Source organism: Asterias rubens, unplaced genomic scaffold (assembly GCF_902459465.1).
Source record: "Asterias rubens unplaced genomic scaffold, eAstRub1.3, whole genome shotgun sequence".
Lineage (NCBI taxonomy): Eukaryota > Metazoa > Echinodermata > Asteroidea > Forcipulatida > Asteriidae > Asterias > Asterias rubens.
This window is the reverse complement of record NW_022985722.1, coordinates 97,423-122,039: the sequence shown is the minus strand read 5'-3', so window position 1 is coordinate 122,039 and position 24,617 is coordinate 97,423. Positions and strand designations below refer to the sequence as shown.

General features: G+C 39.1%; 2 protein-coding genes across 2 annotated transcripts; both read right to left on the bottom strand.

The window, feature by feature from the left end:
• Nucleotides 1-2,560: 2,560 nt before the first annotated feature.
• Nucleotides 2,561-14,381, bottom strand: LOC117306363 (multiple epidermal growth factor-like domains protein 10; the record flags this gene model as incomplete). The annotated part of the gene is made up of 7 exons (XM_033790966.1): nucleotides 14,281-14,381; nucleotides 12,467-12,553; nucleotides 7,176-7,261; nucleotides 5,886-6,344; nucleotides 5,612-5,723; nucleotides 5,055-5,119; nucleotides 2,561-2,836 (listed from the first exon to the last, which is right to left on the bottom strand). Coding segments are annotated over exons 1-7 (1,186 nt in total), but the record flags the coding sequence as incomplete, so codon positions are not given.
• Nucleotides 14,382-16,722: 2,341 nt separating this feature from the next.
• LOC117306362 (multiple epidermal growth factor-like domains protein 10) lies at nucleotides 16,723-24,194 on the bottom strand. Its single transcript, XM_033790965.1, has 7 exons — nucleotides 24,187-24,194; nucleotides 23,740-23,825; nucleotides 22,450-22,908; nucleotides 22,176-22,287; nucleotides 21,619-21,683; nucleotides 19,125-19,400; nucleotides 16,723-17,337 (listed from the first exon to the last, which is right to left on the bottom strand). The coding sequence occupies exons 1-7, from the start codon at nucleotides 24,192-24,194 to the stop codon at nucleotides 17,204-17,206; spliced, it is 1,140 nt and encodes a 379-aa protein (XP_033646856.1). The 3' UTR covers nucleotides 16,723-17,203.
• Between the last annotated feature and the right edge of the window lie 423 nt (nucleotides 24,195-24,617).

Sequence of the window (24,617 nt, the reverse complement as noted above, 5' to 3'; positions counted from 1 at the left end):
CAATTTGCCTCGAAATGCACGTTTTTCCTTTTACTATGCGAACTAACACGGTCAGCCATCCATAAATGGCCGACCGTATTATCGACGAGGTAAAAGGAAAGCCGTGCATTTTCGAGGCATGTTTGTGTTGATCATTGATCCAAGGCAATGTGTGCCTTAAAGCTTTTTACGAAAAGAAAAACACTGACTGAATGTTTAAGTTCTGCATTAAGACTATTCCAGTAAATTACCCCTTCATGAAACGCACGCTTGCGAAACCTCTCTATTATCAAGAACCAGACCTCGACGGGTTTAAACTACTAGTTGATTCACATTGATTCCCTCATTATGAACCACAGAAGTGCAGAATAAAACCTTCACACATGGAATGTTGGTCTCGTGAGATCAATACTAATAATGTTTTACTCAATAATGTCAATCAAACCATTTTATTTCATTCACAAATGTTTGAACGGAAGTTTTCTACCTTGCCCATCTCCATATAGTAATAAAATATGTGTGTAAATTTACACATATTTTGTTTTATAGCTAGTTTACAAATGTTTTGCACACCCTTTAACCATTTAGATAACAAAAATGCAGTGTAAAACACTATATTTGACATTTACATCAATAAACAATCAAGCCGAAACATGCCTAGCCTAGAGTTGTTGTTTCGTTGGTAGTAGTGTGTTCGATTCATCCAGAGTGTTTGTTCGTTGGTAGTAAGTGTGTTCGATTCCTCCAGAGTGTTTGTTGTGTACCGATATGACCTGCAGTGTGTACTCACTTCTGGTTTTATAGCAACACAAAGATGGAAAAGTATAAGTCACTTATGCTATACTCTCACACTGTGGCGAATATTCTTGCGAATGTGAGTATTTGAAATTCGCGACGAATTCACCCAAAAATTGCGATTGGATAGTGAAATATTTTCTCAGTCTCCCCTCGACCTTTCCTTACCAATATCAAACGAATATTACGCATGCTTTGCCGACGTTATTGGATTAATACCAATGTTTACGAAAATCAAAGGTGAATAACTGTCTTCATCACAACATTCGCTGAAACTTAAGAAGTGAGTCGCGGTGAGCGTCAACAAATGGCGATTGGATAGTGAATATTTTCGTCTCGGTCTCACCCCTCGATCATCCTAGGTCGGCCCTCTCCTTACCAATATCTTACGAATACATTACGAATTCTGACCAACACTTGCCAATGCCTTTTACGAACGTTGCCAACGCTTACGCACGCTTTACCAACGTTACAAATGCTTACGAATCAACGGCGAATGCCCGTCTTTAGCAACATTCGCTGAAATTTAGAAACCGGTTTCTAAATTGACCGATCAAGAAGGTGGGGAATAATTTGTGAACGACCCGAATTTGTTACCAACGCTTACGAAGACACAGCGAATGTTGAAAAGTTTTAGCGTTTGTCAAATATTTCCTTCCGTTAGCATCGCAAGCATGTTCGCCGTGTGAGAGCAGCATAAAGTGAACGATATTATCAAGGAGGTGGAGAATGACTTGTGAAAGTAGTGAATTTGTTACCAACGCTTATGAAGACACGGCGAATGGTGCGAAGTTTGAGCGATTATTAAATATTTCCGTTCGTAAGCACATTCGCTAGGATATTCTCCCTAGTGTGAGAGTAGCATCACGATAACAAGCATTACTTCAGCCACCTCTCGCACAAAATAGGTTCGAGCACAAGTAACACAAGTAAAGCCCGGTTCATACTTCATGCGAATGCGAATGCGAAGCGAATTTGACGTGAATGGGACACAACCCTCCTTTCGCAGCGATATTCGCAAGTGAGTTGCCCATAGTTGATCTGCTGCAATTTTTTCGTTGAGGATTTGTGACGTCAACATTCGTATCGCATTCGCATTCGCAGGAAGTATGAACCGAGCTTAAGAGTGCAAATCAACCAATTGCAATGAAAGTAGGAGTATATTATACCGCTAATGTGACCATTCCGGAGTTCAAATTGATCGTAAAGATTGGGTGTCCCCGCGAGCACACTTCGGCTACGCCCATTCAACAGTAACACTTTAAAGGAATTTGATTCACAAACTGATATGATTTATTAAAGAGCAGTGCTAGGAGGCTCAGAAAGATTAAAATTGCACATTATTTTTTTAGATGCAGTCGCATAATAATGGAACGAAATTCCGAAATCATTATCTCACGCTAAAATTGGGTAAATTTTTCTTTTCATCGAATCAATCCCAGCCAAAAACCTAAAAACGCAAGGTCATTTAAACCACATAACAGTTGACTCGTTACGTCATCGTTGGATGGTTTGTTTAGACCTGAACATTCGAAATCAATACTGCAGTAAATGAGACTCTAATTATTGAAAACATCCTAAGAATCCTTAATGATGATATTATGTCGTTAGGTAATTTGGGACAATGTTGACTAATAAAACCACCCCATCCAATATTGCCCTATATATGTAATTATTTTGTTCTTCCACGTAGTTAATACCAATTACCTTACCTAAACATCTCACGTAATTAAGTTAAAGGAGTGCATTGGAAACAAAATAGTCATTTATTACACTATGGTCTTACCTCCCATGTCACAGTATGCATCTTCATCCTCGGCATATGAGGTGTTAGCTGTGGGAGGCGGAACCTTTGAGTGATCTTTGAGATTATGGGAGACACTTGAGGGCGCCCCCTTTAGTAGGTTCCTCGTTCTGTCATCAGACTGCGTGATAGTTGTTTCATACATGTGCGCAACGTCCGTGTTTTCGGTGCTAGTTGCGCTTTCAGGCTGTTTTGAACTTTCAGTTGAAACTAGCAAAGCTCCAGATTCTGCAATTTGGAGTCCAGACTGAGTAGCACCTTTGACAGAGAAAACAAATGATTTTTATTTTTGTATTAAATTCTTGTAGGTTTTCCCGGCCAATGTAAGAAAAGTTTCAATCAATTTAACGCCAGGTTCATTCAATTTAGATCGAAGTTGAAATATCACGCAGATTGTAATACAAAAATTAAAAAGAATCGTTCAATTTCATTATGCAAGCATTATACCATCTCTTAGCTTTACTCGAAGAGGTGCATTAAAGTTAAAATGTTGAAATGTAATGTTCATTCATTTTCGTCTGAAGCAGTTGCAAGGGTTAGTCGCGCATTCATTTTCATCAAATTTTTCATCAGGCAATTTTTTTTTTCAAGCATTTTCTTACATAAAAGCCTGGGTATCTTAGAATTAACTACAACTGCCGTTTTCAATCTGTGGATGAACATCAACTTGTTTTCTCAGATATATTTCTGACAGGTTTTCAGACCAATAAGATGGCGGTCCGTGGGCATTACAACTGAGTAAGACATGTAGACAGGGTAAGATTGATCGAGGCTTTTGAGAGCAACGATACCGATTATCTAGAGATAGCGGATACTCTTGCAGGGGTGTCAATCCGTCTTGAAAGGTGGTGAGGGTTATAACATTTACGGCGTGGGGTCCGGGGCCCGCTGTAGGGCCCCGGGAATTTGTTTTGCCCGTAGACGCTCTCTGGTGCAATCTAGTGAATCTGAGGGGTGATGTTCCCCCGTCTCACATGTTGGAAGTTAATGCTTTTTTCAAGCTATGATGCACCTATTCTTGCTATCATGGTTATTGTACCTAAAAAGCAACTCAATTATAGCTTCGTTATATCCATATTGTTTCTGCATTCTAATGCTCAGACGGCGTTTCATCCCTATCGTCACCAGACCTAAGACACAAGTTTTATGGGCAAATCTGTCAGAATGGAACAGAACATCTGTAATGTGAGCAGCAGAACTTTTTGGGTTGACAGCATCTTCAAGTGCGGATCTATGAACCAAGTTTTAGGGTGAAAATCTGTCGAAGAGTGAGCTCACGAATGCGAAACCTTTAAAGGGCCCGGGAAAATTTTGCATTCTAGATGATCTGTGGTGTCATCTTAGGCCAATAAGAGGCATACAGAATGGAACAGAACATCTGTAAAATGTGAGCAGCAGTAGAACCTTTTGGGTTGACAGCATCTTCAAGTGCGGATCTAATTTTAGGGGGAGATACTGTCAAAGAGTGAGCACGCGAGTGTAAAACCTGTACACAGTTTGAAGATAATGATAGTAGAAAGCTTCCCCGGAAATATTACTAGCTGAGGTGCTGTAGTTTTTGGGAAATGAGTAAAACAATGTCAAGAAAATAATTTTCGTCTCATGAGACGAAAATTATTTTAATCATTTACAAACGTATTTTCATGACATTGTTTTACTAATTTCTCAAAAACTACAGCACCTCAGTAAGTAATATTTGAAGGGGAGTTTTCCACTTTCATTATCTTCAAACCCTAAAAGTTTAATGTAAATCTATGGACATATTGAAAAAGTACCCAAATCCTTTAAACTGACATTACAGTAGCCTTTGAGAAAGATTTGAACGTCAGACTCTTGCATCTTTTTGCTGTTGAAAGTTTTAAACAAATGTAATGATTAAACGAACAAAACAAATCATTAATCCTTTTAAGTTTTTATGTTTTGTGATCCAGCTTATTCACTTTGTTACTTTCAAAGTTTGCAGCCAGAATATAAATGATAAAGGACCTTAGATGAAATTACCGATCATTTAAATTTGAATTAATCACTTCATGAACATGAGTGACTAAACAAATAAGAGAGGAAAAACACTGTCACATGTTTGTGCGCTCCACAGCCCTTAAATTTGAATGCTATAAAAGTGCAAAGACTCGAAAAGAATGTCATCCAATAATGCAAACACTGGAGGTTTGAATGCACCAAACGAAATAAAATTATCCTTAACGTAAACTAATAATAAACACAAAGTCCCGATTGTCCACAAAATTAAATTGAATGCTTTCAAAAGGAAAAAGAAACCCTACTTTGCTCTGGTGCGTAAAAATCGAGTGAAATCGAATTATTGAAAATCAAAATGAACGTATTTTGGGGGAAATTGACCGGGAAAACCTATATTATTATTTTATAACCAAATTTAACTCGGGCAGATGAATGAGTGAGACTTTGTTTATTTGATGAGTTATCATAATTAGTTGGCCTACAGTTGTAGGTTTCCTACCTCTGTTCCGACCTCGACCATCGGTTTCTTGTTGAGCATCAGTGACGCCTTCTATACTGGCTCGCCTGGAAAATATTATAAGCATTTAAATCAACGAAAGAGAAAACATTCATCGACATTCATTATAAAGATATACCCTGTTTCCTTCCTTACTAGTTAAATCATAAATACCTCAGACAGTTTCGCTATTCCTGTTGGTGGAGTGCGCGTCACGTGGGGGTGTTTAAACCTTTGATAATGACCAGTGTTTATAACCGGTTGTGAGCGGATACTCCGCGCTAGTCTTGGTGCAAGACGTTTCTTGTTACGGGCCTTGCAGGGTCGTTGCCGTGTGATAAAGGCCCTCGCCATCGGCTCAGGTCTTTATTACACGGCAAGACCCTGCCGGTTCTAAACGGCCGTGAAATAACGAGTCGCTACCCTTTCATTCCCTTACTTATAGTCACATAATTTCCATGATCGAACAGCAACAACATCCAAACAATGTGCATGGTTGAAACGTTGAATGAATTTCAAATTCGTAATTTATATTTTAAATCTTGATTTTGTTTACTTACATGGACATGGAACTCCTGTATCGTTTGTATGATACACAAATGATTAACCCAATTGCTATTCCAACAGCAAAACTAACGCCGGAAACGGCAACCAATGCAAGTTTTGGGGAACCTTGAAAGAAATTACAAAACAGTGAACAATTAATGCCAACTCTAAATCATGTGTCAAAATGTGTTATGTTCTAAAACACGTACGTGTGTGAATTTATTAAAATGAGAAAAAATACAATATTTTCCCCAATGATTTGTTCCTATTTCCAGAGTTTTCACTCACCAACAGTACTGCCACTTCCTGGAGGGTAACTTTCTTGCAAGACTTTCTTTTGATGAGTTGTAGACTCTTCAAGGAGAGTGCAGTTAGGACCGATCCTATCGGGCTGACAAGAACAACTTCCATTAACTGGATCACATACAGCTCCTTCTAGACAACTACAATTCTCACGACAGTCATTACCATAGCGACCAGCTGGACATTTGACGTTGCAGTATGACCCTATCCAACCAGGAGTGCAGTTACACGACCCACTTACAGGATCACAAGGCGCATCGTTTAGACAGGTGCAATTCTTCTGGCAGGCATATCCAAAAGAGCCATGATCACATGGTGAACTGCAGTTTGGTTCTTTCCAGCCATCCTCACATTGACAACCTCTGACTGGGCTACAGAAGGTATTGTCAGATGTACAATTGCAAGTTTCTGAGCAATTTAATCCAAACGTGTTATCTGTGCACGCTGAAAAACAAATCAAAAAAAAAACTACAAGAAACAAAGAAAAAATGTAATATATAGTACAAACGAAGTGCCGCAATACTTGTTGTTTGTTGTCATAATAAATTAGACGAAAATGAAGTATTATATAGGCACTTCGTTCGTACTGAGTGGCTTAAGCAGCCATTTATTCTAATTGAATACACATAATGATCTTAAATCCATGTTATGGTCAGTTTTACACAAATGCAACCAATAAAAGCAAACTGGATTTTACATCTGAAAGAACCCCTTAGAAAATCGAGCTCCGGAAGAAATCCAATCTGCGAAATCGTAATATATTGCAAGAATAGTACTGATCTCCGGTAGTAATCCAATCCGCAAAATCTCATACAATTGTTATCAAAACTGATTCCGACCACGAAATAAACTATCCTCCATGCCCCGGGCAACCCACCAGACTGTCTAATTGTAATGAATTGTTTGAAGCTACAAGAATTGGCCTCAAATATATACAATCTGTCGTGTTTTTGTGACTTGTTTTCTTTCTTTTTGAAGCAATTTTTTACGTACAAATTTCTCTTTTTAAAATTTGAGTTGCACCGATGTATTTCATACAAAAATTATTTCAATGTACTGCTACATTATTTCTGTAAATACTTTTCAGATAAGGCCGAAAAAGACTGAATTTTAGAAGCCCTTCGGACTAATTATATATTCAAGCCGAGGTTACGCATGAAAAACCACACCAAACCCTACAGATAAAACCGGGCAAAAGCTCATTATAACGCATGGGTTGCGGGTAGACTGAATTAGGCGCAAATTTTATTGGAGCATGTGGGTAAAATTACTTACGGAGTGAGCAGTTGTTCCCGGTTTGAATCCAACCTTTACAACATCGGTTTTTCTTTATTTGATGCTGACGATACTGAAGGGTAGACCTATATGTCAAGAAAATCAAATTTCCCTATCTTAGTAAAAGAAGAAAACTATAAAACACTGCAGAGAAGTTAAATTTAACATCATGCAAACGACGATGTAATAACACACAATTTGATTTAACTCTTGATCACAACACTGGTAATAATTTCTGGTCTTCATCAGCAGGATGACGCGGATATTGAACCCGTGACCTCGCGGACACGTGATCCCAAGACCGCGTCATAGACTCCTGGGATTGAATATCGACAGCTTTACCCCACCACAGAGACACCGCCAAAATTCTATAGTTTGCCGAAGGTACACAAACAAAACATCATCCCACTCAGGCCTATAGTTAGCAGCATAGGAACCATCACATACAAGCTCATAGCAGGGATATTGCAGGGATATTGTCACCACTAGTACGAGACACCGAACATCACATAGCCAACTCAAAACACTTTGCGGACATCATCAAGAACAACAAAGTGGATGAAGATGAAGAGCTAAGGTCATATAACGTCACAGCCCTATTCACTTCCGTTCCGGTGGACAAAGCCCCTATCGTTCAAACTTAAAGGGACACACCGGCCGAATTGGGCTATTTGGGCTACAAAATAGACTAAGATATGACTTCAACGGTCTTCCAGGAATGAAGAAGAACAGTCCTTAAAAAAATCATCAAACTTAGCCGTTTTTGAGCATTTTAAGACAAAAACGCAGGTCGCGTGATTGTTCTAACCAAAAAGTGGTACAAACAATCACGTGACCTTCCGGGCTAGTTTTACTTCCAGCCGTCTAAAAGTAACTTACTTAACCAAATTTAAATCTTTTTTTTACAAAACTATTAAAGAATAATTGACGAAAAAGATCATGTATTCAAATTATCGCTACAAAATGTAAATAATGGTGAAAAATCTAACGTGAGATTCGCATTCAAAGAGTCCGTGTAACGGAAGCTTGTTATATGGCCCCACGGCGTGGAGCAATCAGAACGTAAGCCTCGGGGCATTATACCATACCGCGCATGCCGTGTCTCGTGGGGGGCTGGAGGTGTAATCCCAGGCGCTATGAACTCCAAGCGTGCGGGTCTCGCCGTTAGCTTGGGAGGGGTTGGGAGCCAGACATCAAAGTACATGTTTGTCATCGTGGATTTGTCAGTCGGTACACCTCGTGTCGATTCCGTTATTTCTTATGATCGCATAATGCGCTGTTTTGTTTAATGGCTCCAAGTTTCTTTTTGTTATGAGTTTTCAGGTAATTAAAAAAGATTGACTATGTCAAAACGTAGGAATACCGCATTTTGTTATATTGACAGTGTTTGTGTGAGTAGCTTAAAAAATGTTTTACAAAGAAGAAAAAAAGGATAACAAAAAACGGAGCCCCGATCGTAAAACAGGACAGGTGAATAAGAATTTTGTAAAAGGTTGAAACAAAAATATTGATAAAAAAAATTTCATCAAAGCATTTTTTTGTCAAAAAAATATAATTTTTTAATTCTGTGAATGAAGTGTTATTTTTGAGATTGTTGAGGTATTATTTGGTTCTGTTCCAAGCTACGCAGATACTCAGCTACGCTTACGTTCCTCAAATGAGTTACGCTATAATATCAACAGGTACGTTTTCAAGCCCGAGTCAAGCTACGCTTACGTTCCAAGATATGCTTACGTTCCAAAGATAAGGTTACGTTCTAAGCTACACAGCTACTCAGCTACGCTTACATTCCAAGTTTTGCTTACATTCCTTCAAGTTACGCTATAATAACAAAAGGTACGCTTTCAATCCTAAGTCAAGTTAAACACTTACGTTCCATACGCAGCTACGTTTACGTTCCAAAATAATCAGCTACGCTTACGTTCCAAGATATGCTTACGTTCCAAAAAAAATGGTTACGTTCCAAAAGATATGGTTACGTTCCAAGCTACGCTTAATCCAAGATACAATTAGGTTCCAGTTACGCTATAATCAAAAGGTACGCTTTCAATCCCGAGTCAAGCTAGGCTTACGTTTCATACGCAGCTACGTTTACGTTCCAAAATACCCAGCTACGCTTACGTACCACGGATATGCTTACGTTCCAAAAGATATGGTTATGTTCCAAGCTGCACAGCTTCTCGGCTACGCTTAATCCAAGATACAATTAGGTTCCAGTTACGCTATAATCAAAAGGTACGCTTTCAATCCCGAGTCAAGCTAGGCTTACGTTTCATACGCAGCTACGTTTACGTTCCAAAATACCCAGCTACGCTTACGTACCACGGATATGCTTACGTTCCAAAAAATATGGTTACGTTCCAAAAGAAATGGTTACGTTTCAAGCTACGCAGCTACTCAGCTACGCTTATACAATCCAAGATATGTTTAGGTTCCAGTTACGTTATAATCAACAGGTACGCTTTCAATCCAGAGTCAAGCTAGGCTTACGTTTCAAGATTTGCAGCTACGCTTACGTTTCAAAATACATTCTAACAAGGACGCTTTTGAATCCCTCAAGATGCAGTCTCCCCCCTCCCACCGAGATAAAAAATCTTTCACTGTGAACAGGGCCCATTGATCAGTTTCATCTGTTTAGCAGAAAATACTGCTTACAAATTGTCTTTACTGTTTAAAAATTTAGTCGGGCACCAGCCAAAAGTTTTCAAATTTAATTAAAATTTTGCTGGTAATCAGTCAGCTTTGCAATACTATTTTGTGCTAGGCAAATTTTGTGCCACTATGAAGGCATTATGAAATTGGGTCCTGGCACGTCGGGAGCACATAACGCCACGATCGGATTCCAAACTGCATCATGGCTATGCGGTAGTATGCCTAGTTTATTGGGGCCAGGAATGCTTTATTTACTTGTCCCTATCCCATCATATTCTGGGTTAGTTTCTTTGTGTTCTTCGTGACGATCTTTGGATGTGCGTCGAAGCACGAAGGTCTACCTCCATCGTCGAAGGATTTGCCTGATCCGTTCGGCTGGTTGTATGGATAGACTGGATCCTTATGCTGCGTCATAGTAAAACGTTGCTATAAACAAAGCACCAGTCTACTTACAACATCGTGCGACAATGTCACGAAGATTTGACAGTTGCAACGGCTGGACACACGTATACGCTGGCCTTTTACCGCTTTGGTTTTTAAAAATCATTTTTCGTAAACGTGACATTTTAATGATTTTTTTTTACAGCAACCATCTATAAAAACATTATTTAGGATTCTACACCCCTAAATTGCGTAAACGGTGAGCCGGTTTGTCCCTTTAAATGGAATAAGATACAGGATTGAGTGAAAGAACACGACTTTCACCTTGTCAGGTTGTCCAACTCCTAGCCTCAAAGCATGCCCGAGTTGTACTTATTTTGTGTACAATGGCACATTCTAAAAACAAATACATGGTGCGGCCATAGGATTGCCAGTGTCACCCATCATATGCAACCTCTACATGGAATAGCTTGAACAACGAGCCATTTCCAGCCTGTGGTATAGGTACGTCTTTCTGGATTCTGACATCAAATTCACCACCGAAAGAGAGGACAACAAAACCCTTGCATTCCTAGACACACTGACCAAGATTCATGAGGATGGCAGCTTAGAAATACAAATCTACTGCAAACCTACTCACCCACACAGACCAATATCTCATTTTTAGTTCCAATCACCAAGTCGAACATAAATTGGGTGTCATCAGAACACTTTTAAGTGTCATCGGGCTGACTCCATCATCACCAACAAGATCGAGAAGGACAACGAAAAGCGTCACCTCCACTGATCTCTACAGAAGGGTGGTATCCTAAGTGGGCCTTTAAGAGGGTCACCAACCCGATGAATACAAAAACAAATAACATCCCACAACCTGACCAGCCGCGAAAGAAGAAACCACTGGTGGTCCTCCCATACATCAAAGGAACATCGGAAGCCCTTAGAAGAATATTTGCTTCATACAGCATTAACACGTGCTTCAAACCCACAATTACCTTAAAGCCATTGGACCCTTTCGGTACAGAAAAAAAAATAAAAGTTCACAGATTTACAAATAATTAACAGGGTTTACAGAAGGTAATGGTGAAAGACTTCTCTTGAAATATTAGTCCATGAAAGGCTTTACTTTTTGAGAAAACAGTAAAACAATATAAATTCTCTTTAGCGAGAATTACGGATTTATTTTAAACACATGTCATGACACGGCGAAACGCGCGGAAACAACAGTGGGTTTTCCCGTTATTTTCTCCCGACTCCGATGACCGATTGAGCCTAAATTTTCACATCTTTGTTGTTATATATACAAGTTGTGATACACGAAGTTTGGGTGGACAATACTTTTTACCGAAAGTGTATAATGGCTTTAAGACAACTACTCGTATAACCCAAGGACAAAACAGCCAAGAAGGACCATATGGGAGTGGTCTACCAAATCCCTTGTCAAGGACAGACCAGACACGGCCAATGCACAGAAACCTACATCGAAGAAACCGAGAGATCGCTCAAGACTAGGTATTTTGAGCACCGCCGCCCCAGTTCGTCCTCTTCAAAGGTTTCCCAACACATCCATATAGAATCACCTGGCCACACTGTAGACATTTCCAAACTAACTATTCTAAACAGAGACGCAATATACTTCCAAAGGGGAGTTAGGGAGGCAGCCTACATCAAACCCTCCCTGAAACGAGACGGAGGGCGGTACAAGCCCCCAGGAGTCTATGACGCGGTCTTGGGATCACGTGTCCGCGAGTTCACGGGTTCAACATCCGCGTCATCCTGCTGATGAAGACCGAAGTGTCGGTCGAAAATTTCAGGTATGAAATTATTTTCAGTGTTGTGATCAAGAGTTAAATCAAAATTGTATCTAAATACCAACACAGATGAACTTTCACGCTGACGATATCATAAGTTATTTACAAAGCAAAAGGTACGACTCACTTTATAACTTCACATTCAAGTTGTCCGTCTGCACAGTCATGCGAAATTGTTGTTCTAAACATTTGAGCAGTTTCTACTCCCGTTACACTTTAGAAGATTATGAAAATAAGTGTCTTGGGATCACGTGTCCGCGAGGTCACGGGTTCAACATCCGCGTCATCCTGCTGATGAAGACCGAAGTGTCGGTCGAAAATTTCAGGTATGAAATTATTTTCAGTGTTGTGATCAAGAGTTAAATCAAAATTGTATCTAAATACCAACACAGATGAACTTTCACGCTGACGATGTCATAAGTTATTTACAAAGCAAAAGGTACGACTCACTTTGTAACTTCACATTCAAGTTGTCCGTCTGCACAGTCATGCGAAATTGTTGTTCTAAACACTTCAGCAGTTTCTACTCCCGTTACACTATAGAAGATTATGAAAATAAGTGACAAAATAAACAAGGAAGTCTGAAAACAGTAGATGTATAGTTCACAAGTTAGTTCAGGTGAGGGACGGAAGGGGGGGGGTGGTCAGAAATCTCTTTATTCACGATAGAACTTTGCGTATGTTTAAGTGGATAAAACACAACAATCCGACAACCGGAACACGGATCATAAAAACAACTTACACTAAATATCGATTTGAAACTCGGTCACTTTTAAGAATCGTTGTATAAGTCAGAACTTTCACACACAGTGTTGTCGAGAAGCACCGACCGGCTGCCGGCACTAGACCGATTGCGCTACCAATTTTTACATGTGATCACGTGGCCTATACTGGGTATAGAAAAACACAGCTACACAGTAAATACATGGGAAGACTCGTGCCGATGGACCAATATTGGCTGTATTTTCAATAAATAAAAATTAAAACTAAAAACGGAGCCCTTTTATAAAGTTGAATATTGTGGCATTGATTTAAATCACATTTGCTGTTTGATGTTCCCAGTATTTTTACTACAAAAGAGGTTTCTTTTGAGAGTATTGGTTAGACTATACGTAATACTGAGGTTTGAGCGAGCTCACGTGCCGTGGATTTTGCGTTGTGCACGGCGTTAAGTTGGGCAATGACGAGGGAGATCGCAAAGTTGTCCTACTCATAGCTGACAGCTACCCCTTCTTATCAAATATTTTGAGGGTGAAAATAAAGGGATTTGCAGCTTCTTAATGAGATTTTCATTGAAAATGTTGGCATCAAAATCATTACAACGAGGGCAATGAAAAACCACACTTTCCTTGCACAAACACATGACATCGTGTTAAAATTCTCTTGAAATGTCCTACTTGGTAGAACTGTGTTTACCCATTACTGGCATTGTTCAGCCACCGGTAAGGTCTCATTTTACAAACTCCGGAATATTCGTCAGTGATTTTGACAATTAAGTCCCTTTTTAGCCGAAAATTACAACAGTAATTATGTCTTTTTAACGCACGTTTGAATGCAGTACGCTGTGTTTGTTTAAATCCAATACCCACTATAGTACGTTAGCACGGAGCGCAATCGGTCTATTTCGCCGGCTACTTGGTCCTTTGCTGCCAGCTACACCCCTACCCCCTCCCCCCTTTTTTTTGCCTCGTCCAGTTTTCCCAATATTTATTTTCCCCAATTATCCAGTTTGCACCTGTCCAACAACCTTTCCCAATTGACAAGCAAAACATAAAAATACTTGAATGAAATCAAAATGGAGGGTTCACGGAGTAAAATGGTTTAATAGGTACTTGTTGCACAGTGATTATTTACATTAAACTGTTTTAAAAACAGTTGGAAGATAATGATATAGGTTTTCTCGGTCAATTTCGGCAAAAAGGAAAGCCAATTTTACCTTCAAACCATTCTATTTCGCGCGAAATTTAATGCTGCTTAAAATGGTAATTTCGCTAAAATGAGAACTCAAATGAGTACGACTAAAGAAATGCGAATAAACAGATAAACTGTACTAGGCAACTGTTCCAGCAAAACAGTTTTAATTCGAACGCATAACAATGAAATTGGCTACACATTTGCTGAATTTGACCGAGAAAACCTATACTCAATAAGCTTGAACAATGATCCTGCCTACATGCATTAGTCGGCAATGTCAAAATGAGGAAATCAGTAAAAGCAATACATTTAACATGCATTACAACTATCTCAAACTGATTAATACTCACTAATAAGTGCACATCTGTCCACTGAGCTCCTGAGTGCAACATATCGTCACACTCACCAGTAGAATCAGGAGTATTGACGAATAATGAGGGAATACAACCATGGTTGTAACTCTCAATACGAAACTATCTCACAAGTGAAGACCAGAACAAGACCACAGTATTTATATTCAAAACTAACACTACGTCAAGGAAATAAATTATTTATAAATCCGTTTTGAGTTGCACGTAGAGCGAATAGTTTATTGTGCAAATTAAAGACCTGCTTGAACGAAAATGTAAAGTCGTGAACTTTGCTGAATTCCATTTAAAATGTTTTCAATGAATAAGGAAATCGAGTCATATGATTATAAATAGATTTTGATTGTGTAAAAAAACAATCATTTTGAATACCCTTATCCAGTGCTTTTCTGAGAGATTTGCGAAAAGCCCCGTTACGTAATCACTCTTAAAACGTCATAGTTGGGAGCTCCAATTTGTAAAGCTGCTTTGTTGCAGCGTGGAGGTATAACAAAGCAAACTCCCACAAATGACGTCAGCGGCATTGTCCTTTGGCGCGCGCTCTCAACGGCAGAAGTGTTTTTAGTTTTTCAAAACCTTTAGGTTGGGGCCTGATTTTTTAATCGATAATTACGAAAAACTCAGAAGTGTAAACATATCAAAATTACATTAAAATGGTCAACAAGTGCATTATAAACAAGTCTAAATACCATTTCCGTTAAAAACCTTCCGCTCAGGTAGCTGTTTAAAGGAATAATAATATCATAGCTTTGCTGTGCGCACTGCTGCACTGGTACACCAATAAGCCATTACTTGAGCATCTAGGGACAAGGTACCCGCTGGCAAAAGTGTTTTTACGGCTTCCAGAATGTCCTGCCACATGGGCCCCCTCCACCCCCCCCCCCCCCCCACCGCACCACACTAAGGAGAAAACAAAGGGTCGAATTGCCGTGTGATAAAGACCCGCGCGGAAGGCGAGGGCTTTTATCACACGGCAATAGGGCCTTTATTGCACGGCAATTCGACCCTGCACGGGTTTAATCGGCCGTAAAAGAACTACCATTTTGTTCCCATTCATAACCACCTTTTCGGGTTGTTCATTTCCAGATGGAGGAATTTTTGGATGAGAGGTCCTGAAACAAATGGCCTGAACAGAGATTTTCAAAAATGTATAGATGCTCGGACTTTTGGAAAGTTACCGTGATGTGGGTGTTTTTACTTTTTATTGTTTAATCATTTTCTTGTGAAAGCTGCGAGACCTTGATTCTTTATCTCTTATGGTTTTGATTTGTTGTTTAATTCAGCATTTTGATTGACAATTCACACTCCAACCACTTACAACTGAGGGCGTTGTCTACAATGTTAAATGGCTGTCACTGGGGCGCTAGTACAACCGATAATAACAAAATTTCGACAAAATTAGTATAGGCCTACAGCGCCCCAGTTACTGGGTCTACGCCGTCTCGGTAAAGTTAGAGAGGTTTCGAAAGTGTACGGATACAGATACAGATACCGATACGGGAGCTCACTCATACACGTCATAGAGAAACGGATACTGTTTTGCGGACTTTTAGTTGTCTTTTTGACCCAGATCAAAAATATTTCCCATGGAATTGCTTTCAATGGCATCGTGCTTGATATAGACGGAAAATTGTTAGTCATTTGCAAACAAAACGACGGGAAAATGCAGTGTAAAAAACACGGGGTCTCTATCGGTCATGTTTGTCAAAAAAACACTCACGATGAATGCAAGCGCACTCAAGTGAATACCTATATTTTGCGAAACAAAATCCAACACGCGGCTGACGTGATCTGTATCTGTATATTTCATTTCAGATACATTTATTTCATGTCAACATCAATCAATACGTGTGATAACATTTTTCAGAAAACATAATAATACCTTGTACTTAGAAAAACTAAATCCAGTTAATGAAAAATAAATAGAAATCAGTTTGACATTAACATGTAGGAAAAAGAAGAAGCAAAAGCTTGTTTTTTCCTCTGCCCTAAAAACAAGGACAATTTACACAAAAAGTACACAAACAAACAAAAGGGACATGGACATTATGCATGAGTGTGACTGAGCAATAGAAAAATAATTACTAAAAAAATGAGATATATAATATTAAGTGGTGTATAAATCGATCAAAACCTTCTTAAAGGAACGCGTTGCCTTGGATCGGACAAGTTGGTCTATAAAAAGCGTTTGTAACCGTTTGTTATAAAATGCATACGGTTGGAAAGATGTTTTAAAAGTAGAATACAATGATCCACACAAATTTGCCTCGAAATGCACGTTTTTCCTTTTACTATGCGAACTAACACGGTCAGCCATCCATAAATGGCCGACCGTATTAGTCGACGAGGTAAAAGGAAAGCCGTGCATTTTCGAGGCATGTTTGTGTTGATCATTGATCCAAGGCAATGTGTGCCTTAAAGCTTTTTACGAAAAGAAAAAACACTGACTGAATGTTTAAGTTCTGCATTAAGACTATTCCAGTAAATTACCCCTTCATGAAACGCACGCTTGCGAAACCTCTCTATTATCAAGAACCAGACCTCGACGGGTTTAAACTACTAGTTGATTCACATTGATTCCCTCATTATGAACCACAGAAGTGCAGAATAAAACCTTCACACATGGAATGTTGGTCTCGTGAGATCAATACTAATAATGTTTTACTCAATAATGTCAATCAAACCATTTTATTTCATTCACAAATGTTTGAACGGAAGTTTTCTACCTTGCCCATCTCCATATAGTAATAAAAATATGTGTGTAAATTTACACATATTTTGTTTATATAGCTAGTTTACAAATGTTTTGCACACCCTTTAACCATTTAGATAACAAAAATGCAGTGTAAAACAACTATATTTGACATTTACATCAAATAAACATCAAAGCCGAAACATGCCTAGCCTAGAGGTTGTTGTTTCGTTGGTAGTAAGTGTGTTCGATTCCTCCAGAGTGTTTGTTTCGTTGGTAGTAAGTGTGTTCGATTCCTCCAGAGTGTTTGTTGTGTACCGATATGACCTGCAGTGGTGTACTCACTTCTGTTTTATAGCAACACAAAGATGGAAAAGTATAAGTCACTTATGCTATACTCTCACACTGTGGCGAATATTCTTGCGAATGTGAGTATTTGAAATTCGCGACGAATTCACCCAAAAATTGCGATTGGATAGTGAATATTTTCTCAGTCTCCCCTCGACCTTTCCTTACCAATATCAAACGAATATTACGCATGCTTTGCCGACGTTATTGGATTAATACCAATGTTTACGAAAATCAAAGGTGAATAACTGTCTTCATCACAACATTCGCTGAAACTTAAGAAGTGAGTCGCGGTGAGCGTCAACAAATGGCGATTGGATAGTGAATATTTTCGTCTCGGTCTCACCCCTCGATCATCCTAGGTCGGCCCTCTCCTTACCAATATCTTACGAATACATTACGAATTCTGACCAACACTTGCCAATGCCTTTTACGAACGTTGCCAACGCTTACGCACGCTTTACCAACGTTACAAATGCTTACGAATCAACGGCGAATGCCCGTCTTTAGCAACATTCGCTGAAATTTAGAAACCGGTTTCTAAATTGACCGATCAAGAAGGTGGGGAATAATTTGTGAACGACCCGAATTTGTTACCAACGCTTACGAAGACACAGCGAATGTTGAAAAGTTTTAGCGTTTGTCAAATATTTCCTTCCGTTAGCATCGCAAGCATGTTCGCCGTGTGAGAGCAGCATAAAGTGAACGATATTATCAAGGAGGTGGAGAATGACTTGTGAAAGTAGTGAATTTGTTACCAACGCTTATGAAGACACGGCGAATGGTGCGAAGTTTGAGCGATTATTAAATATTTCCGTTCGTAAGCACATTCGCTAGGATATTCTCCCTAGTGTGAGAGTAGCATCACGATAACAAGCATTACTTCAGCCACCTCTCGCACAAAATAGGTTCGAGCACAAGTAACACAAGTAAAGCCCGGTTCATACTTCATGCGAATGCGAATGCGAAGCGAATTTGACGTGAATGGGACACAACCCTCCTTTCGCAGCGATATTCGCAAGTGAGTTGCCCATAGTTGATCTGCTGCAATTTTTTCGTTGAGGATTTGTGACGTCAACATTCGTATCGCATTCGCATTCGCAGGAAGTATGAACCGAGCTTAAGAGTGCAAATCAACCAATTGCAATGAAAGTAGGAGTATATTATACCGCTAATGTGACCATTCCGGAGTTCAAATTGATCGTAAAGATTGGGTGTCCCCGCGAGCACACTTCGGCTACGCCCATTCAACAGTAACACTTTAAAGGAATTTGATTCACAAACTGATATGATTTATTAAAGAGCAGTGCTAGGAGGCTCAGAAAGATTAAAATTGCACATTATTTTTTTAGATGCAGTCGCATAATAATGGAACGAAATTCCGAAATCATTATCTCACGCTAAAATTGGGTAAATTTTTCTTTTCATCGAATCAATCCCAGCCAAAAACCTAAAAACGCAAGGTCATTTAAACCACATAACAGTTGACTCGTTACGTCATCGTTGGATGGTTTGTTTAGACCTGAACATTCGAAATCAATACTGCAGTAAATGAGACTCTAATTATTGAAAACATCCTAAGAATCCTTAATGATGATATTATGTCGTTAGGTAATTTGGGACAATGTTGACTAATAAAACCACCCCATCCAATATTGCCCTATATATGTAATTATTTTGTTCTTCCACGTAGTTAATACCAATTACCTTACCTAAACATCTCACGTAATTAAGTTAAAGGAGTGCATTGGAAACAAAATAGTCATTTATTACACTATGGTCTTACCTCCCATGTCACAGTATGCATCTTCATCCTCGGCATATGAGGTGTTAGCTGTGGGAGGCGGAACCTTTGAGTGATCTTTGAGATTATGGGAGACACTTGAGGGCGCCCCCTTTAGTAGGTTCCTCGTTCTGTCATCAGACTGCGTGATAGTTGTTTCATACATGTGCGCAACGTCCGTGTTTTCGGTGCTAGTTGCGCTTTCAGGCTGTTTTGAACTTTCAGTTGAAACTAGCAAAGCTCCAGATTCTGCAATTTGGAGTCCAGACTGAGTAGCACCTTTGACAGAGAAAACAAATGATTTTTATTTTTGTATTAAATTCTTGTAGGTTTTCCCGGCCAATGTAAGAAAAGTTTCAATCAATTTAACGCCAGGTTCATTCAATTTAGATCGAAGTTGAAATATCACGCAGATTGTAATACAAAAATTAAAAAGAATCGTTCAATTTCATTATGCAAGCATTATACCATCTCTTAGCTTTACTCGAAGAGGTGCATTAAAGTTAAAATGTTGAAATGTAATGTTCATTCATTTTCGTCTGAAGCAGTTGCAAGGGTTAGTCGCGCATTCATTTTCATCAAATTTTTCATCAGGCAATTTTTTTTTTCAAGCATTTTCTTACATAAAAGCCTGGGTATCTTAGAATTAACTACAACTGCCGTTTTCAATCTGTGGATGAACATCAACTTGTTTTCTCAGATATATTTCTGACAGGTTTTCAGACCAATAAGATGGCGGTCCGTGGGCATTACAACTGAGTAAGACATGTAGACAGGGTAAGATTGATCGAGGCTTTTGAGAGCAACGATACCGATTATCTAGAGATAGCGGATACTCTTGCAGGGGTGTCAATCCGTCTTGAAAGGTGGTGAGGGTTATAACATTTACGGCGTGGGGTCCGGGGCCCGCTGTAGGGCCCCGGGAATTTGTTTTGCCCGTAGACGCTCTCTGGTGCAATCTAGTGAATCTGAGGGGTGATGTTCCCCCGTCTCACATGTTGGAAGTTAATGCTTTTTTCAAGCTATGATGCACCTATTCTTGCTATCATGGTTATTGTACCTAAAAAGCAACTCAATTATAGCTTCGTTATATCCATATTGTTTCTGCATTCTAATGCTCAGACGGCGTTTCATCCCTATCATCACCAGACCTAAGACACAAGTTTTATGGGCAAATCTGTCAGAATGGAACAGAACATCTGTAATGTGAGCAGCAGAACTTTTTGGGTTGACAGCATCTTCAAGTGCGGATCTATGAACCAAGTTTTAGGGTGAAAATCTGTCGAAGAGTGAGCTCACGAATGCGAAACCTTTAAAGGGCCCGGGAAAATTTTGCATTCTAGATGATCTGTGGTGTCATCTTAGGCCAATAAGAGGCATACAGAATGGAACAGAACATCTGTAAAATGTGAGCAGCAGTAGAACCTTTTGGGTTGACAGCATCTTCAAGTGCGGATCTAATTTTAGGGGGAGATACTGTCAAAGAGTGAGCACGCGAGTGTAAAACCTGTACACAGTTTGAAGATAATGATAGTAGAAAGCTTCCCCGGAAATATTACTAGCTGAGGTGCTGTAGTTTTTGGGAAATGAGTAATACAATGTCAAGAAAATAATTTTCGTCTCATGAGACGAAAATTATTTTAATCATTTACAAACGTATTTTCATGACATTGTTTTACTAATTTCTCAAAAACTACAGCACCTCAGTAAGTAATATTTGAAGGGGAGTTTTCCACTTTCATTATCTTCAAACCCTAAAAGTTTAATGTAAATCTATGGACATATTGAAAAAGTACCCAAATCCTTTAAACTGACATTACAGTAGCCTTTGAGAAAGATTTGAACGTCAGACTCTTGCATCTTTTTGCTGTTGAAAGTTTTAAACAAATGTAATGATTAAACGAACAAAACAAATCATTAATCCTTTTATGTTTTTATGTTTTGTGATCCAGCTTATTCACTTTGTTACTTTCAAAGTTTGCAGCCAGAATATAAATGATAAAGGACCTTAGATGAAATTACCGATCATTTAAATTTGAATTAATCACTTCATGAACATGAGTGACTAAACAAATAAGAGAGGAAAAACACTGTCACATGTTTGTGCGCTCCACAGCCCTTAAATTTGAATGCTATAAAAGTGCAAAGACTCGAAAAGAATGTCATCCAATAATGCAAACACTGGAGGTTTGAATGCACCAAACGAAATAAAATTATCCTTAACGTAAACTAATAATAAACACAAAGTCCCGATTGTCCACAAAATTAAATTGAATGCTTTCAAAAGGAAAAAGAAACCCTACTTTGCTCTGGTGCGTAAAAATCGAGTGAAATCGAATTATTGAAAATCAAAATGAACGTATTTTGGGGGAAATTGACCGGGAAAACCTATATTATTATTTTATAACCAAATTTAACTCGGGCAGATGAATGAGTGAGACTTTGTTTATTTGATGAGTTATCATAATTAGTTGGCCTACAGTTGTAGGTTTCCTACCTCTGTTCCGACCTCGACCATCGGTTTCTTGTTGAGCATCAGTGACGCCTTCTATACTGGCTCGCCTGGAAAATATTATAAGCATTTAAATCAACGAAAGAGAAAACATTCATCGACATTCATTATAAAGATATACCCTGTTTCCTTCCTTACTAGTTAAATCATAAATACCTCAGACAGTTTCGCTATTCCTGTTGGTGGAGTGCGCGTCACGTGGGGGTGTTTAAACCTTTGATAATGACCAGTGTTTATAACCGGTTGTGAGCGGATACTCCGCGCTAGTCTTGGTGCAAGACGTTTCTTGTTACGGGCCTTGCAGGGTCGTTGCCGTGTGATAAAGGCCCTCGCCATCGGCTCAGGTCTTTATTACACGGCAAGACCCTGCCGGTTCTAAACGGCCGTGAAATAACGAGTCGCTACCCTTTCATTCCCTTACTTATAGTCACATAATTTCCATGATCGAACAGCAACAACATCCAAACAATGTGCATGGTTGAAACGTTGAATGAATTTCAAATTCGTAATTTATATTTTAAATCTTGATTTTGTTTACTTACATGGACATGGAACTCCTGTATCGTTTGTATGATACACAAATGATTAACCCAATTGCTATTCCAACAGCAAAACTAACGCCGGAAACGGCAACCAATGCAAGTTTTGGGGAACCTTGAAAGAAATTACAAAACAGTGAACAATTAATGCCAACTCTAAATCATGTGTCAAAATGTGTTATGTTCTAAAACACGTACGTGTGTGAATTTATTAAAATGAGAAAAAATACAATATTTTCCCCAATGATTTGTTCCTATTTCCAGAGTTTTCACTCACCAACAGTACTGCCACTTCCTGGAGGGTAACTTTCTTGCAAGACTTTCTTTTGATGAGTTGTAGACTCTTCAAGGAGAGTGCAGTTAGGATCGATCCTATCGGGCTGACAAGAACAACTTCCATTAACTGGATCACATACAGCTCCTTCTAGACAACTACAATTCTCACGACAGTCATTACCATAGCGACCAGCTGGACATTTGACGTTGCAGTATGACCCTATCCAACCAGGAGTGCAGTTACACGACCCACTTACAGGATCACAAGGCGCATCGTTTAGACAGGTGCAATTCTTCTGGCAGGCATATCCAAAAGAGCCATGATCACATGGTGAACTGCAGTTTGGTTCTTTCCAGCCAGCCTCACATTTACAACCGCTGACTGGGCTACAGTAGGTATTGGGAGATGTGCAATTGCAAGTTTCTGAGCAATTTAATCCAAACGTGTTATCTGTGCACGCTGAAAAACAAATCAAAAAAAAAACTACAAGAAACAAAGAAAAAATATAATATATAGTACAAACGAAGTGCCGCAATACTTGTTGTTTGTTGTCATAATAAATTAGACGAAAATGAAGTATTATATAGGCACTTCGTTCGTACTGAGTGGCTTAAGCAGCCATTTATTCTAATTGAATACACATAATGATCTTAAATCCATGTTATGGTCAGTTTTACACAAATGCAACCAATAAAAGCAAACTGGATTTTACATCTGAAAGAACCCCTTAGAAAATCGAGCTCCGGAAGAAATCCAATCTGCGAAATCGTAATATATTGCAAGAATAGTACTGATCTCCGGTAGTAATCCAATCCGCAAAATCTCATACAATTGTTATCAAAACTGATTCCGACCACGAAATAAACTATCCTCCATGCCCCGGGCAACCCACCAGACTGTCTAATTGTAATGAATTGTTTGAAGCTACAAGAATTGGCCTCAAATATATACAATCTGTCGTGTTTTTGTGACTTGTTTTCTTTCTTTTTGAAGCAATTTTTTACGTACAAATTTCTCTTTTTAAAATTTGAGTTGCACCGATGTATTTCATACAAAAATTATTTCAATGTACTGCTACATTATTTCTGTAAATACTTTTCAGATAAGGCCGAAAAAGACTGAATTTTAGAAGCCCTTCGGACTAATTATATATTCAAGCCGAGGTTACGCATGAAAAACCACACCAAACCCTACAGATAAAACCGGGCAAAAGCTCATTATAACGCATGGGTTGCGGGTAGACTGAATTAGGCGCAAATTTTATTGGAGCATGTGGGTAAAATTACTTACGGAGTGAGCAGTTGTTCCCGATTTGAATCCAACCTTTACAACATCGGTTTTTCTTTATTTGATGCTGACGATACTGAAGGGTAGACCTATATGTCAAGAAAATCAAATTTCCCTATCTTAGTAAAAGAAGAAAACTATAAAACACTGCAGAGAAGTTAAATTTAACATCATGCAAACGACGATGTAATAACACACAATTTGATTTAACTCTTGATCACAACACTGGTAATAATTTCTGGTCTTCATCAGCAGGATGACGCGGATATTGAACCCGTGACCTCGCGGACACGTGATCCCAAGACCGCGTCATAGACTCCTGGGATTGAATATCGACAGCTTTACCCCACCACAGAGACACCGCCAAAATTCTATAGTTTGCCGAAGGTACACAAACAAAACATCATCCCACTCAGGCCTATAGTTAGCAGCATAGGAACCATCACATACAAGCTCATAGCAGGGATATTGCAGGGATATTGTCACCACTAGTACGAGACACCGAACATCACATAGCCAACTCAAAACACTTTGCGGACATCATCAAGAACAACAAAGTGGATGAAGATGAAGAGCTAAGGTCATATAACGTCACAGCCCTATTCACTTCCGTTCCGGTGGACAAAGCCCCTATCGTTCAAACTTAAAGGGACACACCGGCCGAATTGGGCTATTTGGGCTACAAAATAGACTAAGATATGACTTCAACGGTCTTCCAGGAATGAAGAAGAACAGTCCTTAAAAAAATCATCAAACTTAGCCGTTTTTGAGCATTTTAAGACAAAAACGCAGGTCGCGTGATTGTTCTAACCAAAAAGTGGTACAAACAATCACGTGACCTTCCGGGCTAGTTTTACTTCCAGCCGTCTAAAAGTAACTTA

What these genes read in the sequence shown, in the direction of transcription:
- LOC117306362 (XM_033790965.1), bottom strand. An exon ending in CGGGAACAACTGCTCACTCC is followed by an intron (nt 22,909 to 23,739) that starts GTAAGTAATTTT and finishes TTTGTTTTTCAG; the next exon opens with CGTGCACAGATAACACGTTT. An exon ending in TACAGGAGTTCCATGTCCAT is followed by an intron (nt 21,684 to 22,175) that starts GTAAGTAAACAA and finishes AATATTTTCCAG; the next exon opens with GCGAGCCAGTATAGAAGGCG.